This window comes from Cyclopterus lumpus, chromosome 5 (assembly GCF_009769545.1).
Source record: "Cyclopterus lumpus isolate fCycLum1 chromosome 5, fCycLum1.pri, whole genome shotgun sequence".
NCBI lineage: Eukaryota > Metazoa > Chordata > Actinopteri > Perciformes > Cyclopteridae > Cyclopterus > Cyclopterus lumpus.
Window position 1 is genome coordinate 21,925,617 of NC_046970.1, and position 17,709 is coordinate 21,943,325.

Below are 17,709 nucleotides of genomic sequence, written 5' to 3' on the forward strand. Positions count from 1 at the left end.
GAGGACGGTGTACGTTCCTTCTGGGTTTGGAGCACCAGACCCTGGAAAATCCCCGAGTTCCCACGTTCTCACTGGCTGCTGCTGCTGCTTTGACGACCTAAAACAACAGCTGGCCTCACGCCGCCTTTTCATCCTGTTATATTTTTAAGTTATTTTGTTATCTAGTAGGCATTAAAAGAATACTGGCTAAATGAATCCAGTTCCTTTGTTCAAGTTTCAGATCAACGAAAAGGAGGTGAAGTGAAATGCTGATTGTTTATTTTAATAGACATAACCAAAAGATAGGGAGGAGAATTTTGTAGTGCGGGGTTTCCACTTAAAATAAAAAATATTTTCACATGAAATTGTCAACTGATCGCAGCTACATGAACACACAGAGACAGACTGTGTGTGTACATCTGGTCTTTTAATCTGTCGGTGCTTATGGGGGTTCCCTGCGGTGTGTTTTTATTATTATTTTTACAGTAAGGTGTTCTTTAGAGATGACAAAGCGCTTACTGCAGCGAGCCAGACGTAACCTTTTGTTTCCTGCCCCTATTCAAGGCTCCGACTTCTTCATGTCTGTGATGTTGGCATTGCTCTAAAATTAATCTGACATCTTTTGGAAGTCGAGATGAAAACCGATGACCAAAAATAGCACAGAAATAAATAAATAAATAAATACAAAAACTCATTCATGTCTGTCTGTTCTCTCAGATCAGGCCAGGCTGGTTTCTGTTGAGTCATGTTCACCGCTTACAAAGTAAAGACGCGTTCAAAGACGTCAACAATCACATTATTTTGATTAGGTTGGAGATTTTTTAAAAAAACAATAAGTTTAACCTCTTTATTGGCATCTTATCTTTCAATCGTGTTTTACAGGTTTTTCTTCAAGTCTTCATATTATGAGCAAAATGCAAAAAAAAAAAAAAAGAGAGGTTTGTAGTAAATATGACTCGGAAAGTGAGATTTTTAGAGTAATTATTTAGACTACAGTATTAATGCGAGGAATGCAGGCTTAGTCCACAATTCAAATGCAATAGAAGTTAGACTAGCACAACCCATTTAGGGAGAAACATTTAAGATGTATGTAGCTCAAACCAAATGCTATTATTGACACATAATTTCCTAAAATGTAACCAATATAAAATATTGTTTAATTCGAAAACAAAGTCTAATTATATTTACTAAATAAATCTAAGGTTATTATGGACAGCAAATCACTGGTTTCCTTCAGCTAGATTGCTGGTTTGTCTGATATGCAGTGAGTGGCATGTCAGTACAAAAAAAAACCCAAATTTTTTTTACGTTGTAATTCAAATTGCATAATGACCCAGTCAGGTTGAATCAAAGCTTTTCTCCCACCAGACATCCATACAGCCTCTCCTTTCTCCTGATCCGCAGTGTATTAACTCCCCAGCATCTCATGTGCACACCTGTCCCTCATGGCCTGCTGCTATGGCAACCCATGTTAATTCTTCCCAGACAGCATGCAGACAGATTTTCAGCTTCAATCCTCCCTTTTCATTTTATGTGAATCCATTACTGCAACAAAGCAAGACACAGTTGTACACCGCTCAGATTTTTTAAACTAATAATAATTTTCATTATCAACTGATTGATAAGATATAATTTAAAAATGGTGAAAAATGTACTGAGGACCAAAGTGATGTCTTTAAAATTGCTTTTTGTTACAAAAAATATTCACTTTTCCATCAAAAAATAATAATTTTAAAGCAGCAAATCGGCACATTGGAGAAGCTTGAAGTGGCAAATGTTTGATACTTGTCTGTTAAAAAAGACAATGCATCAATCATCAAAGTTGAGCTAATCAACCTTTTGGATAGAGTTCCTTCCGTTGCTTGGTCCTGACAGTTTTAAGAAGCCTGCACATATAACTGCACATATAATGCGATGATGTCGCGGACTGCACTCACCTGGAGCAATCAGGGGCTGAGCACTGATGGCGGTGACGCTGCGGCTCATGTTTATAGCTCGGACTTCTGTGACTGCCGCGCCGCTCCCCTTCTTCCCCGCTTCAAACGAGCCGTCAGAGGAGCCGGCCTTCCCCCCCGCGGAGGCCTGCATCACTTGGCTGGGACTCTTGATCAGTGAGGCGGGCTGGATGGGCACGGGGCTCTGCTTCAGACTGAGAGCCTGCAGGGTCTGAGTCTGAGAGGAGGACGTGGTCGCCCCCTGCTGGCCACGGATGGCCAGATTCTGGACCTGATTCTTGAGGAGACAGAATGATGAGAGATTATTGATGAACAGATTTACCAGGATCAGATATTATCAGTATGTCAGGGGAGTGTGTTTATTACAAAATGTATGCAGATGTACTTTACGCTTTATATTAAGATCATATTTTTATGACAGCAGAACAGTAAGTATCAATTCTTTTTAACCACTCATTGATAGAGGTAGTAAAAACTTCTCTCTTGAAAGATTATGTCCCGAAAAGTCAATAATCTGACATTTAAAACCCAATTATGGACATTATGGTCGTTCGTAACTATTTTGTACAACCGGGCTGTACGTTCCCCACGGCTGAACCATTTGGATACCTAATCTTAACAGACGGAAACATGTGCATTGTGTTTACTACTTAAGTTTGGATGTGAGTGAGTGAGGATTGCTGAGCGCGAGGGACCGCAGATTGATAAAACCAGAGCGAGTCCAGGACATTTTAATACAAGTTTGTAATTATATTAGTCCTTTAGTGACATTTTATCCTCTAGTGGACCCACCTGGGAGGAGGCCTGCGTGGAGCTCTCTGACTGGACGGCCGTCACTGTGGCCGTTGGAGTGAAGATGAGCTGCGGCGACAGAGGGACCGCCCGGCCCAGGCTCCTGGCCACCTGCACCAGGTTGTTCTGTTGTGCCTGGTTGAGTGATAGCAGGTTGAAACAGACGCGTTCCCCACAACCAGCAGCAAAATAGGCCAATAAATCGGTGTATTCCTTCAGCAATTTTTTTAAACAACTGAACCTTTTGCCCATGCAAATAAAAGAAAGAAAGTTTTCCGAGCATGCAGCCACATTCAAGACATTCCCTTGTGTGTTTAACGAGCCCCCTGGGCCACGACAGATTATTCTGACCCCCCCCCCCCCTCCGGTGGCAAAATGAGAATAAAGCACGCTATTGACTACAGCAGAGTAAGCATACATATGCACCAATCCCAAAACAAACAGAAAAAAAACTCGAGCCGGAGCGGGTTTAATTATGCCATGTGTGTGAATTTGAGTTTATGTATATATGCACGCTCATGTAAATGCACCGTGGGTGATGCTCCTTGTGTCTGCAGTCTCACCATCTGTGCACGCAGGTACATCTGTGCCTGGCTGGCTGTGAACGTGGGGCTGGATGGGCTGCCCAGCAGAACTGCCTGATGGGAAATACTGGTGGGGGTCGAACTAATGCTCTGAGCCCGGCTGATCAGCTGTGTGGCCGCCGGGGAGGTCGTCAGGTTGATCTACGGGGGACACGATGATAATTAGGTAGGTTATGCACTTCCTTTCTCTGACCATCGTGTATTTGGCATAAAAGGAAAACCACAAAAAAGACACAAGATTCAGAATATGTTAAAATTTTCACCACTGAATGTTACCAAAAATGCAATTAAATGTCCTCCAAAGCAAAAGGGAAGCAGCACAGCTAGTGTGGCGCCAAGTTTCCTTCAAGCATCTTGTTGCCAAAATCAACTTAGTTCCACGATAATCTAATGCTAGCGTTAACCTTGGGAGGCCCCTCGGAGACAAACTGCACTCACCGTAGCCTGAGTTGATCCCGTTTGCTGGGAGGAAGTGCCGTTCTGTGAAGAGCTTTGCCGGCCAGCTGCGATACTAGCCTAATAACACGGCGAGAGAGAGAGAAATGTACAATTTCCTGAAACCTGTCTTGGAGGAGTGGGGGAGTCAACAATAACAACATCATGAGGATGATTGTCTCATGCGATGGCCGCTTGCCGACCTGCTGTACAGCGGCCAGGCTCTGGAGCTGAGCGGCGCTGAGGTTGTGCTGCTGCTGGAGGGCGGCGGTTTGCAGCATCAGATGCTGCTGCTGAGCGGCGTACATCTGCTGCAGGTACTGCGCTGCCGTGTTCGGCCTGTGCAACGCCTGCTGGAACACCTGCACGCGGAAAAGTCACGAGAGGCTGGTTATGTAATGCAGCATGCACAGAAAAATAAAAATAAAAGTGTGCATCTATCAAACTATGTCTGCGAGTAAAAATGAGAAGAGTAGAATATCAAAGAGTTGGTACACAAACACAGATCTGTCTAAATCATCAAAATAGGAATGGGCTTTGACTTGACTCGGGGGTTTTGTAATAGATCGTAGACTGTGAATCTAGATGCAATAAATATTGTTTGACAGGGAGAGTCTCTCTCTCTCTCTCTCTCTCTCTCTCTCTCTCTCTCTCTCTCTCTCTCTCTCTCTCTCTCTCTCTCTCTCTCTCTCTCTCTCTCTCTCTCTCTCTCTCTCTCTCTCTCTCTCTCTCTCTCTCTCTCTCTCTCTCTCTCTCTCTCTCTCTCTCTCTCTCTCTCTCTCTCTCTCTCTCTCTCTCGAGTGTTTCAAAACGTCTCAAACTTGTGCTCGTTGCCTGCAGGCAGACAGAAATAAACCCGCTCCCTCAATCATTGTCTGCGAGAGACTCCTTGACCCACTTGCCAAGCAACCAGAGAAGATATTGACCTGTGGTCCACAGAAGCATCCGGACCCACCTTGGGGCGGGGTGCAACACAACTCTCGCTGACCATAACAGAGCAGCAGTCCTTTGTGCTCAGAGTGCCGGCGGGTGACAATAGCGCTCGCCTTGTACAAGAAAGGGAAGGCTGGATACAACAAAAACCCCGCTGTCAAAGCATCAGCACCAAACGTTAAGAGGGGCTCATCCTGGTGTCAAAAGGGGTCGGGAGCACTGAAGCCCATGAGGCGTTCCTTCCTTCAACTTGATCCTGTGAGACGGCCCTCCGTTTGAGTTCCCCTACAGCGCTACGTCGATCGGGAAAATGGCGTGTTGGCTTGTATTCGGTGTTACAAACGGGCAGTAAAAGAAAGAAAGGCAGTAGAGCAAAGGACAGTTATGTGTCCGTCACACACACACACACACACACAATACCCAAAATTAAGATCAAGAAACTCACCTGCACTGTTTGTCGATCAGGTATCCCACTGTACACAGATATCTGAGGCACTGTCTGTCTTCCGGCTGTCGTACTACTACTGGCACTACTGTTAGTGTTACTACCACTACTGCTACTACTGGAAGTGGTGGCAGTCGTCGTAGTAGTACTAGTGTTAGAGGCACTACTACTGCTGGCAGCTGTGGTGCTGGAGGAGGCGGCGGCGGCGGCGGCGCCGGTGCTGTTGGCCGCGGAGGCCCCCGGCTCACTCTCCATGGTGCCCTCTGCTCTTCTCACCTTTGACCCCCGGCTCTTCTGAATGGCTCTCCTGTGCCTGAGGAAGAGAAGACAGGGGAGGGGGGGGGGGGGGGGGAGCAGATGAGAAAATGTCCACACAGTGTAACTTTCTTTACACCCCCGAAACCCGAGAAACTATACTATACAGATTGAAAAGAAAAGAATACAATTCTGTATTCAGAAAGAATGTATTCAGTAGCGGAAGATAAACAACACCTGTACATGGCAGCTGATAAATCACAATGCTACTTCCAAAAGGATGATCCTCTATCAGACTACACTGCAGTGTCAGCTGGGAAATTAATGATTTTTTTGAAGTCTGTTTATTTGGATGCACAATTTCTCTGCAGGAATATTAAATATACATTTTGAAATAAACTACCCCGTGATTACAGACAGAAACAGGCCGTTTCTGAAACACTGGGCCTAAAAACAAAGAGTATGACATCATTCCCCCCCCCCCAAAAAAAAACATGGCACAACAAAGCTGGTTAGGGCAGCACACAAAAATGCCATTTGGGAAGCTAATGAAATCCAGGGAATTAATAAGCATGAACGGTGGCGTGGCTGGCTCACATTAGTGGCCTCCCTAAAAATAAAAAAGCACGTCACAGACAGAAACAAGCAAGTTAATTGGGAAGGCAGAAGGGGCCGTTAACGTGACTAAAACTCCCACTCCCATCAAAATGCTCAAAAAACCGTGATGCAAACAACAGATGATTTTTCTTTATTAGAAGTAAAAGGCCTAATTATCACGGAGACTCACTCAAAGAGTCCCGTATACTTCTTAACAACAAGAAAGATAAAGATTAAGATAAACAGCATTTTCTTCTCGTCAGTCACGAGGAAGAGAGACGAGCGAACGATTTACAAGCCTTCCATAAAAGCCTTTTTTTTTTTTTTTAAAGGTTGTTCCCCTGGTGCTCCGCTATCCATTAGCACGGGAGTAAGAGGTTCAGGGCTCTGCAGACAGATGAGACGAAGGAGGCATGACAGGTTGAGTAGAGTCAAAGGAGGACGGGGAGGAGAGGAAGTTTGTTAAAAGAATATGAAGAAAGTTCAGAGGTCGTATGATGAAAGCAGAGCTCAAGACAGAACAGGAGGACTCGGGATCCTGGTGGTGTCGAAGACGAGGTGGGATTAATGAGTGTGTACGTGGTGGGTGGGGGTGGGTGGGCGTTTGGGTGGGGGTGGGTGGGTGGGTTTGAACAGCATGACAGCTGATGTAACAGAACTGAAAAGAGAGGCCAAAACAGGGAGGATGGAATTTCTAGCCTTGAGGTTAGAGGTGTGAGCATTAAGTCACGAGGAGGGGGGCGGGGGGCACTGGGGGCTGGAAGGGAACCAGAGCAAGTGAGGGGTGAAGGTTGAGTGAGCAGGTTGAGGATTTTAAGCTGGTTGGAGTGGAAAGAGGGTGTGATGGAAGTAATTAAATAAAGACCAACGCTGCTTCGCCATGTTGCAATTCTTAAGCTATTTCCTCCTCCCGCTCCTCCTCCTCATTATTCTTTTGAACGGATTAGGGGCCGGGGCCAAAGCACGGCTCGACAGCCCACTTATGCCACAAAGCACACTTGGAAAACGAACCGCAGTCTTACTTAGACCGAATGTTATTCTTTAAAGCGGCGAAAGGAAGATCAGCCCCCTAAATGTCTGAGTAAACAAACCAGAGAGAGTTTCGGGCTCGTGTTTGTGGAACTGTGCTTTCAATGAAAACTATAGATGCTCCTGAAATTAGGCAATTACTGTAATAATAACATGTACAATGTAATTAAATTAAATACACTGACATGCAAAACAGAGGAACTATTTCGAATAGGCAAGCATGTCTGGGGTCATTCCGTGAAATGAGGGCGCTTAAAATAAAACATAATCAAACCCTGACGAACCCCCCCATAAAATAGAGATTCAACTGAAAAATATAAAAAACTACAATCCGTTGTAAATCCCCCCCCCCCCCAAAAAAAAAAAGGTACAGTGTTTTTTTTTTGTTGCTTTCAGCCATGTCTATCAAAAAGCTGCCAGCTAGTAGGACTCTCTGGTTGTAAACAAAGCACCAGCGCTGCCGGTGTGCCGTCATTAGCATCCCAGAGTCCATTGCCTCCGCGTGTGTGGAGAGGGGAGGGAATCCCCTCTGGTAATGATGCCTTCATTCGCCGTCTTCCTGAGAGGAGTCAGCCATCCGTCAGTGAAGAGACGCAATAGAGAGCGCCCGCTGAACTCCAACCCTTAACCCCACTTCTACAATCATGCCTTTGAGATGGTTTAGGGAAGAAGAAAAACAACACCTGGTACCCACGAAAAAAGTGGTGAAGCCCCAATGTGTTGGGAGAGCAAATCACGCAGCCAGTCAGCATCACAAAAACAACACGATATCTCTGAGCTCCTCTCACAAGAGAACATATTGATCTGCACACGCTGGCGTTACAAGACCGCGAGAAGCGACTGTCAGATTGGTGTCTGGAGGATTTGCACGGCCTGCAGGAAGATGAGAGCCGTTAAGAGACTGTCAGGCAGACTGTCTGTCGCCACAGAGCTCAGATCACAGTCAGGAAGTGCAGCAGCCTCCATCAGTGTCCACCCGTCAGTGCACAGATTGGAAAACGCTGACGACCCACATAAAAAACAACAACACTGGAACACCGCACACATCGATTGATGTGTGGTTATGGCTTTAATAGCCACGTGATCCAGTGAAACGTATGCTTGTGTTTGTGTGTGTGTGTGTGTGTGTGTGTGTGTGTGTGTGTGTGTGTGTGTGTGTGTGTGTGTGTGTGTGTGTGTGTGAAGGGGTATTCTGCTGCTGAGACAAAGCCCCCTAACCCTGGTGCTCCTACCTCCTCCGGCCCCCCCGACGCGATGCAGGGGTATGATGCCCCATCCCCCGGGAGCGTGCGGTCCTCCTGCAGGATGCTGCTCCTCTTTGTCTGCCCGACTGACTGACTGGTCGGCCGGCGGACTGAATGAATGAGCGTGTGTGTGTGTGTGTGTGTGTGTGTGTGCGTGAGCGAGCGCGTCTCCGTGCCGTGTATCCAAACCCCCAGCACCGCTCGTCTACCCCCAACACACAGCGAGCTCGTCGTCCCAGCATCAACACCCCACTCCACCAACCGGGCCGCGGGCCGCCTCCTGATTATTTGGTATCCTAGCGACAGCCAACAGGGTGCCGATGGAATCCCCGTGCAGAGCAGCGTGCTGATTGGTCAGCAGGATCCTCTCTAATGAAGATGATGGTAATGATTTTACTCTGTCTTTCCCCTCCCCCCTCTGCCGCTGCCTGAATACTGATTTTTTATTTTTTTTAAGGATGCTTAGACCCCTCCAACATAAGGTCGACTGTAATCATCATCAATTCATTTATTTTTTTGTTAACTCCAAGGTAATGAGGTATTTTATTGAAATGACAGCTCAGAGATAGCATAGGCTTGGTTTTCCTTTAGTCTACGTCTGGACAGCTGAAAACGGAAGTCTCCATTTCAGTGCCTCAAATGTGAGGCTCCACAGGAGAAGTTATTGCAGGAAACGTAGTAAGTGGGCCAATTTTGTATCATAACATTCAGCGGTGGCAGCAACTCACGGCCAGAGCGTGAACCTGAGCATTGAACCCATCATCTCACTAGCAGGACGCTAATCACCATCAATGTTGTGACAAGACTGACACTGATGCTAGAGATAAAGGAAGAAAAAATCAATACAAATGTGGCTCCGTCAAGACGCTAGTAGTCCTGCTAAAACAGCATTAAAGCCCAAACTCAACTCATGACACGCATCAGGATCAGCGAAGTCGCAGAACCGAACCACCAGAGCAGTTATGCAAATGAAATGCAAAAGAATAAGACTAGAAAATTGCAATCCTCTCCTGAAATTGAAATGGGAGAGAGTGTTTGCAGCTGAATTCAACCCCCACCCCCCACCCTGTCTTTAAACGACAACAGAATTCATTTACGTGAAATAGGGAAGATAAAACCGGAGGATAATGGCATACTTATGCTCTGCCCCCGCCACATTAACACGCCACCCCGACTGTCTGGCTGTATGAAATGTAGCCATTTGAACCGCTTGCTGGTGCGACGTGGTATTGATTGGGGGGGGGGGGGGGGGGGGGGCAACCAAGCACGATCCTTATTGATTATCATCTTCTCATTAGCATATAGATTATCTGGCGGTGCAGCCGGAATCGCGAGCCTCGGAGTCGCACACTTGGCAGACGAGAAGGAAATAAATAAAATTGGCTCAGTGCGACGCGAGCTGCTTGATGGCAGACGTCAGTGTCTGAGAGCCCGGGACTTTCAGACAAACAAGAAAGCGGTCGCACAGTGACGTGGAGGTGTCAGGGCCGGTGCAGCAAAGGGGCTTTAAAACCAATAACCACCCTTTTGTTCAAAAAAGCATTCAAGCTCATTATTGCATTTTGAGGAGGCTGACGCCAAACAAGCTCTTGGTGGGAGCAGCACAATTACAAATGGTCCATGGAGCCTTGCTTTCCTTCAGACGCCTACATCAAAAGATGTACCGTCAACCGATGAGCTAAAGAGTTTGCTTGAAAACACACCGACTCCGTCCTCATCAGGATTTATATGAAAACGTTGAAATTAAATTAAAAAAAAAAAAAGATGCAGAAATAACACATACTGCTTCATTAAACATCGAGGTCGTTTGAAAACAGAAAAAAGGTCTGTTTCTTCCTTTCAGGAGGTCGATTACATTAATTGGTCGAGTGTGTCTGTCTTCAATTATTTTTTTGGGGGGGGAATGCAGCGGCTGTTTGTAATCACTATATTAGCTATTAGAAGATTCTGGTGGATCCAGACTGGTCCCCGAGGGGGACCGTCGTTACTGCAATGTTTTTCACGTGCCAAAACAATTAGTCAATTAACAGAAAATGTTCAATGTCTAATGATAGACAGCTTCTCGGGAAAGATTTGCAGCTTTTGTGCCTTATGTGAAATTTAAAATAAAACATCTTTGAGTTTTGGACTCTCGTGGTGGAAAAACAGTCTTGAAATTGAAAAAAAAAAAAAAAAGAAAAGTAAAGCTCAGTGCAGTAAATCGTGTTGAATTAATAAACGAATCTTAAAACGGACAATACACGTCGCATAGAGGGATGCACTCGGTTTAAAATCATCACAGTCAAAAAGGTTCCACGTCCCGTGCGCTCTACAAAGCGGCATCTCCGCGGTAGACGCCGAGGTCGTCCCCTGAGGGGTCGCGGCGGTCGATGGGTCTTGTCCAAACAGAGCGAGCAGGGCACCGCCTTTGTTGGGAGTGTGTAAGACAGAGATACCCTCTGATCCCGAGGCAAGATTGGTCGGGGTAGCCGTAATTGAGACATCTGATTCGGGCGGACCTCGCCTTCCACAGCCGGGTAGACCAGCACAAAGAGACGCTGGCTGCTTTCCAGGTTAAGTGCATGTGTGTGTGTGTGTGTGTGTGGGGGGGCGGGACTCCTGCTGTGAGGATACAAAACACTTTCACTTGACTCTCCCCAGAGGGGTTCAGCTTTATTTAGTAAGGCCGACTTGCTCCACGAGATGCTCAACGAAAAAAGAAAATCGCTCGGACTGTTAAGAAAACTCTGGAAATAAAACGCAGCAGGAAGCAGAAGCACAGAGACGAGACTGTGGCAGGAATGGAAAGCTTGTCCCTGCTCTGATCTATAAATACCAGTTAAATAGTTCTGGCAAAGCTTGCAGATTAGCGACACGCTTCATTCCAGTACTGTGCTATCCGAGCCGTCGAGCGAGGCATCACTCTCGGGCGTCGACCACACCGAGGGGGAAAAATAAAATAGGTCAGGTGTGAGCCGACACAGAAGAAGATTTAGCGCTTCACTGCCTTCATCAGACACGAGCGCTTTCAATTTCCATCAACGCCAGCAGCGGACCAGCCACACACACACACACACGTCAAAAGTTCAAACAACCCAAAAGGATAACAGAGAAGCCTCCGGGTCGCCGGAGACTCGTGACTTTCTCGTAGCTTGTGATCTTTCAAGAATGCGTCTCTTTTATTCACCGACTATGAACTACAAGCCCAAAATGGCCGTGGCATTCACATTCACGCCAGTTAAGTGAAGGCACTCAATTCTTTTCCTTTGTGACAATATCAATCTCATAACAAAACATCCTGATAACGGTATCCCGTCCGCAGACGGTTGCAACCCGTTAAAACGCAAAGGTCGGCCTAATCATCTATAAGCCTGCTCCCTGAGACGGATACAAAAGGGCAACACTGTGGTCTTTGATCCAATTTGACATTTAGTCTTGCAATTCCTAGGTGTATCTAAAAAAAGAAGAAAAAAAAGAAAAAAGAAACACAGCCTTTGAAATTATGAAACGTTCCACAAACGTCTTTGACTGACGCTAATCATATTAATAAGTGGCTGATCCCGTTTTCTACTTTAATGTAACAGCGCTTTGACTGTAGTCGGCACAAACGGACTCTTTTCTCACTGTAACTGTGCTGCTTGGTGCAAAATTCCCTCTGTTATTTGCACCTGTACTGAATATATAAACGATACAGTTTCCAGCTGCCTGCGATCCCTTGAGGTGATGAGTGCAAACGCTGCCAACGTGGGGGGAGAAAACATTTGGCATTTGTTCAGGTGAAAACATTTCCAAACATCTCTGCTCCTGCATTTTTCCAGCAGGTGGAACTTCGTGACGCTGCTCCGTATCGCGCCGACAGCGAGCCTTTTTTGTTCTTTTCTTTGTTGCGATGCATTAAAGCGCAAACTCTGCTCCCTTAAGTCAACACGGCAGCTTTTATCGGTGCACAGCTGGATGTTGTTGACTTCACCGATTCAAGCCTGGCTAAAAAAAAAAAGTGAACAAAAATGCCCTTGTAATTACAAAATCAGACATGGCAACAACAACAAAACAAAAAAATATTTCCTGATGCCTTGCATATCTACAGACGACTTGTACGTGACTATAAATGGAAATGCTGGCTGTTGCGGTGTGTTATAAAATAAAGAAAATGAAGAACATTTCATGTTCCACGGCTCCGATTGGTTGTTTCATTCATTCACATCTAACCCACCTATCATGTGCAGCTTTTATCTGATGCCACAGGCAGCTCTAATTATTATTATTATTATTATTATGAGATTGTTAGCTACACACAAGTAAAAGTGACCTTAGACGGCTCGGCTCTGGGACTTTGTTGGTATGCATTGTGTGCGTACAAGAGAAGTGGGTAATTAATGGTCTCTCCGTTAGAAATAGAGTTTAAGAGGGAGAGCTATAGGCAACTACAGATTTAAGTACAAAAGGATGTTGCAAGCTTTGAATTGCATCTGAATCATATAGCCTTTTGTTCATAACCATTTTGGATGGTTGTTATTGCCGTGATAGAATTGAACTAGTCCGTGCTCCTGCATGTAAATAATTAGCATACCTTTGTTAAATAGATGTTATTACCCACCACAATTGCTGTTCGTGCTAACCATAGGAGCCGTTATCGATCATTTGGATTGTGGCAGTTGTGGTCGAACTCTCCTTTGCCATGTTTTCATCACTTTGTCCGTTAAAAAGTGAGTTTAGTAACGATGGGCGACAGCAATAATTTCTTCTAAAGCACGTGTAGTAATTTGCTGTGGTTCAATTCGCTGTATATGTCCTAGAACCCACATCCGCCTCAGTTTGTGGCAACGATAAAGAAAATGTTCAATTGGAATGTCCAAATGTGCGAATCAAGCCCTCGACTAAGAAGCGGTTCTAATCAGACGTCCCCTGCGGCGATTCCACTTCCCCACATCTGCAGTAACCTCGAGGGATTTTTTTTTTTTTTGTCCCTGTGACTGAAACACTGCTCATACGGGAACACATCTGGCGAGCGTCATGCCAACGACAGCGTGCCCGCGGTCCGCCGCTTTTGCACAAGAATAAGACCAATTCAAATGTTCCACCCCTTGAGTGAACGCGCATCAAGCCTCTCTGATGCCGGTCCTGCTCGTCTCTGATAGAGGCTGTGCAAGAAGCGAGAGAAGAGTAAAGTGAGCGCCACATCTCGCATGCAAATATGTCTTAAACAAAACATGAGAGTAACGTGTGGCTCTCTCTCTCTTGTTAAATAAACAAATCAAGAGATAAATAGCACACGACCAGATGCCAACTATGAGAATGGATGTGCAGTTGGCTCGGGCTAATTTCACCCACACTGTGTGATCTCAGGTTTAAAAAAAGGAGTCACTCTATTTTATAATAACCGCTGGCTGTTCTTTGAGTGGATAAAGCAAACAACCTACTGTACTTAAACCACGGCAGCCTTGAGGAAGATCCATGATCTGACCCTCTTGAGATTGACGATAAAATGAGGAGGGCGATGCCATCACAGAAACTGTGGCCTAAAGTTACCTTATCTGAAGAATAGTGATGTTGTCCAGTGACTCTACATACAGGAGCTAAACCATTCCTATATTTCATATTTATTTCATCTCTCTGTGGTTCCAAACGGATGTGAAAAGCTGCATGGGTCATCAGGCGTTCCCCTTGTAAAGTGGCTGTCTGACTTAATTGGCTGCAGGAAACGGATGTTGAATAAGCACGCAAACAAAAAGGCCATCGCAAAAGTGAGTTAACCACAAGCCACTCTGTCCATTAACAGCCCGACCTTGAGTGCGCCTGTCGTTGTGCAAGTGTATCTGAATCAAATGGGCTCTGGGGCTTCATTGCATTTCTTTGGTCGCTCATTTAACTTTCAGCAAATATACTCATCCAGCATCTGAGAAAGGAGCGGCATGCGCGTATGATTCACAGTTTAAATGTCGGTGAACCCGATTCAGTCTTGATGTTTTGCAGTGCACCGATATTACATCTTTTTAATCTATATGTTTGAAGTTCTATATACCTGTAGAAGTCCGCCGCTGGCTAAAGCTTTAAGTGATGTGACGTCTTTATGCATATTACAGATACGCTTTTTACAGATGTTGTGTCGGATAAGAAAAAACGTAATCACGTGTAAGGAGAGCTGAAATGAATCCCCATCGACAGAAAATTAAACCTATTTAGACACAAAATCCTACAAGCTACTATTTTTATAAGCAATTGATCGCTTTTTCAAGCAAAAATGTCAAATTTTTGACTATTGGTTGAACAAAAACAATCAATTGTAATACTTTTTCTTACATTCTAGGAAACATACAAAAGCAATATAAGAGCAAGAGGGAGAAAAAAAGAATAGAAACAACTGCCCACGTGACCACACTGTGTGTAAACCAAACAGACACCTATTACCGGGGACGTTATTTTGACTACATACAGGTCACTGAAAGGCCACGTCTACACCGAGGGGGGGGGGGGGGGAGAGGGAATGAGCTACGCTGAACAACGTGACTCCTCCTCCGTGCTAAAGGCCATGACCTTTGGGGACCAAAGTTCCTCTCGCGAGCACCTGGCTAACTTTAGCAAAACATTTTTAGAAAAGTGAGGCTAAAGTGCAAACTAAAAAAAAAAAAAAAAAGCCGAAGAAGATTTGCTGTCGCGTGGCCGTAACATACAAAACAAACACTTTTTGTGTTGTTGCCTCACGCACTGGTTTTCCATTCATGGTTCAATTTCTTCCTCGGTCGCGCGGGTGCCGAATTCCTCCGCGACACGAGCTAACGCTGGAAGCTACGTGGCTTGTTATTCACACCACACATCTTCTTGTTTTTAACGAGCTGTACGGAGATACCGCCAGGCTACAACTGACCGTTAAACACCGCGAGAGAGCGGGGGCAGCAAGAAGCAAACGCTGTCTGTTGTTGTTGTTGTTGTTGTTTTGGGGGCCCCCCTCGAGAAGACGTTAGCTCATACCACGTTAACTTCACGCGTTTCAACACACGTAGCGCTACACACAGACACACACATGGACTGACCCCCCCCCCCCCCCGCCCGTGCCGAGCGTGACACCCCGTGCGAAGAATCAAGCTCAGACGCCGCACTTACCGTTGTCGTGAAAGCCCCGGAGCCTCGCTGGTCTCTCTTGTCGCTGCCTGGGTTGTTTTTTTTTTAACTGATATTCTACACCATTTTCTGGATAGTGGCTCGGAGCAGACGAGCGAAAGAGCAGAGCCGGAGGGGAGGGGAGGGGAGGGGAGGGGGGGGGGCTGGCCGGAGCAACTCTTTGCATTTTTGCGTTCCTAACCGACAACGTGACGTGCATCTGACCAATGAGCGCAGAGTACGATATGAGAACCCGCCTCTTCTGCTGTCAGCCAACACCCACGCCCCTCCCATCCCTCCGCCCCTCCCTCCCCCCGCCCGCCTTGTGGCTGGTTCCATGCGCCTGTCAAGTGGCGACCGCTGTCTTCGTCTCCATGGCAACAAGGGATTTAACCCTTCGCTCCAGAGCACTTAACTACAGTCAAAGTTGCACCAGTAGTAAGAAAAACTCCTGCGTTTGAAGCATATGTATAAGCAAAATATACCGAAGTTACGATACGATAGATGAAGGAAATATTGGGAATACGTGGGAAAAGTGCAAATATAGAGTGCCCATTCTAATGGTCCATGGTAACAATGATGTGGTGCAAATCCAAAAAGATATATATAATACAATGACAAGTTAACAGTATATGGATCCATTTTTTTTTTTTTAAACGGTAAGGATCAGTCTAGGTGTGTTGCACACGTCAGTATCAGATCGGAAGAATAGGTGAAAGAGAACATGACTGATTTAAACTCTTTTATACACAGTTTGTTAATTTAATCTACAGCAATGCACCATATTCTATATCATCATATGTGTGCAACTTCGCTGTCCTGTGAGAACCACGCATCTCCCAAAAGTCAACTATTAGCTCAGGAAAAACAGCCCAGTGTTCTGTCTTGAAACCTGAAATGAAACTAGTACATATTTAATGTAAGTATAAAGTTGTGCTGAATACTCAAGTAAAGTAGATGTGCATCCAACATTAGTACAGAGTAAATGCGTTGTGTTACATTCTACTATTGGTGTTTTCAGCTGGGTACTTAAGAGTGTTACAGAAGGACGAGAGCAAAGTCTTAAAGATAACGATATATATTTATTGCCCCACTTGAAAACTGCCTTCTTGTTGTCCCCTCCCGGAAGGTCAAAGGTCAGGATCAGGACCCACAAACTAAACAGCACCACTAGCTGATATTTGGGATTTTGAGCACTATAGCAGCAGGTCAGAAGAATTTCAAAATAAGTGTATTAGCTTTCTCTGAATTTCCACTTGGTCTTCATCAGCAAAAAAAACAAAAAAAAACAAAGCCTGAACATTTATTACCTGTTATTTGTGTTTGTTTCAATATATTTTTTCATTTCACATTTAGTACTTTATTTCTACATTCTTTTAACCTCTATTTTTAGTTCCATTTTATTGGTTTGAAACCTGTTTTTTCCATTTCTTATGTTGTTGTTGTTTCATTATTTAGAGGAGAATGAAGAAAATGTAGCTATACATCCGCAAAAAACTTAAGTTGGCCTTGTGCATACATTGTGCGTCCTATGAGAAATATTGGGATGGACCGGTGATATCGAGTACCACTAAAGATGATTGGAGATTTCCTCTCTTGTACTGGCCACGTGGAAATGACCGAGCACGGGGACAAACCAAACACCAATGAATCGCTAATGTTTCAGTGAGTCGCTATTGTGTTCCTTGCAACATGAGCAGGGAGTGCATTCATCCGCCCCCGCAAATACTGAATAATTGATCAGAATATGACTTATTTGCTTGGCCCTAGAGTTAATTATCTGGTGTTTTCATAGCTCCCTCGATACCTTCGCTCGCAGCATCAGCACGAGCACAGCATCATTCCAGCTATACTTGGTTAATCCCCAAAGACCCATAATGGGACAGACTGTGTGATATTAATGTTGCTGCAGAGGTACCACTAAATTCAAGCACTGCTCTGCTGGGCCGGAACATACCTGCACGGTGATGTTTATGCAAGATAATGGTGCCAGATGTAATGTGTAGATAATACATGAGAGTCCTAATGGAATATTTATGTGGGCTCCAGTTCGGCTTGGTTGATCCTCCATTTCAACAAGGTCGGGGATCGGGTGGTTGGTTCTCTATCCCGGAGCACAGTGTCCCTGTGAGTCTCCCCGGTGCTGCTCACTGGTTTGAAACGTAACATTATGAGATAGAGATCAAGCCTGGAACTGAATCACGTGTGGCAAAAGATTTGAGTGAAATGCACTTTTGCATAGCTATTCTTCAGCTTTGACTATAAGGTAGTTAATATTTTTAATCCACAAATGTATTTTAGCTCATCCTTTTTTCTTTCTTTTTTTAAAGGGAAGTCAATGCAGAAGTGCTTCAAACTTGCAGTCTTTTCAACGGCCAGCAGGG

At 45.1% G+C, this 17,709-nt stretch overlaps 1 protein-coding gene across 1 annotated transcript in view; it reads right to left on the reverse strand.

Annotated features, from left to right (window-relative positions):
• phc2b (polyhomeotic homolog 2b (Drosophila)) overlaps positions 1-17,201 on the reverse strand; it is a 28,957-nt gene extending 11,756 nt beyond the window's left edge. Inside the window, exons 1-8 of the mRNA XM_034533257.1 lie at positions 17,133-17,201; positions 15,329-15,522; positions 5,124-5,436; positions 3,949-4,107; positions 3,749-3,826; positions 3,290-3,451; positions 2,727-2,861; positions 1,917-2,211 (exon numbers count right to left, since the gene is read on the reverse strand). Of these exons, the coding sequence (XP_034389148.1) occupies positions 1,917-2,211; positions 2,727-2,861; positions 3,290-3,451; positions 3,749-3,826; positions 3,949-4,107; positions 5,124-5,436; positions 15,329-15,522; positions 17,133-17,201 (1,405 nt within the window). The remainder of the gene's footprint in view (positions 1-1,916; positions 2,212-2,726; positions 2,862-3,289; positions 3,452-3,748; positions 3,827-3,948; positions 4,108-5,123; positions 5,437-15,328; positions 15,523-17,132) is intronic.
• Positions 17,202-17,709: the final 508 nt, after the last annotated feature.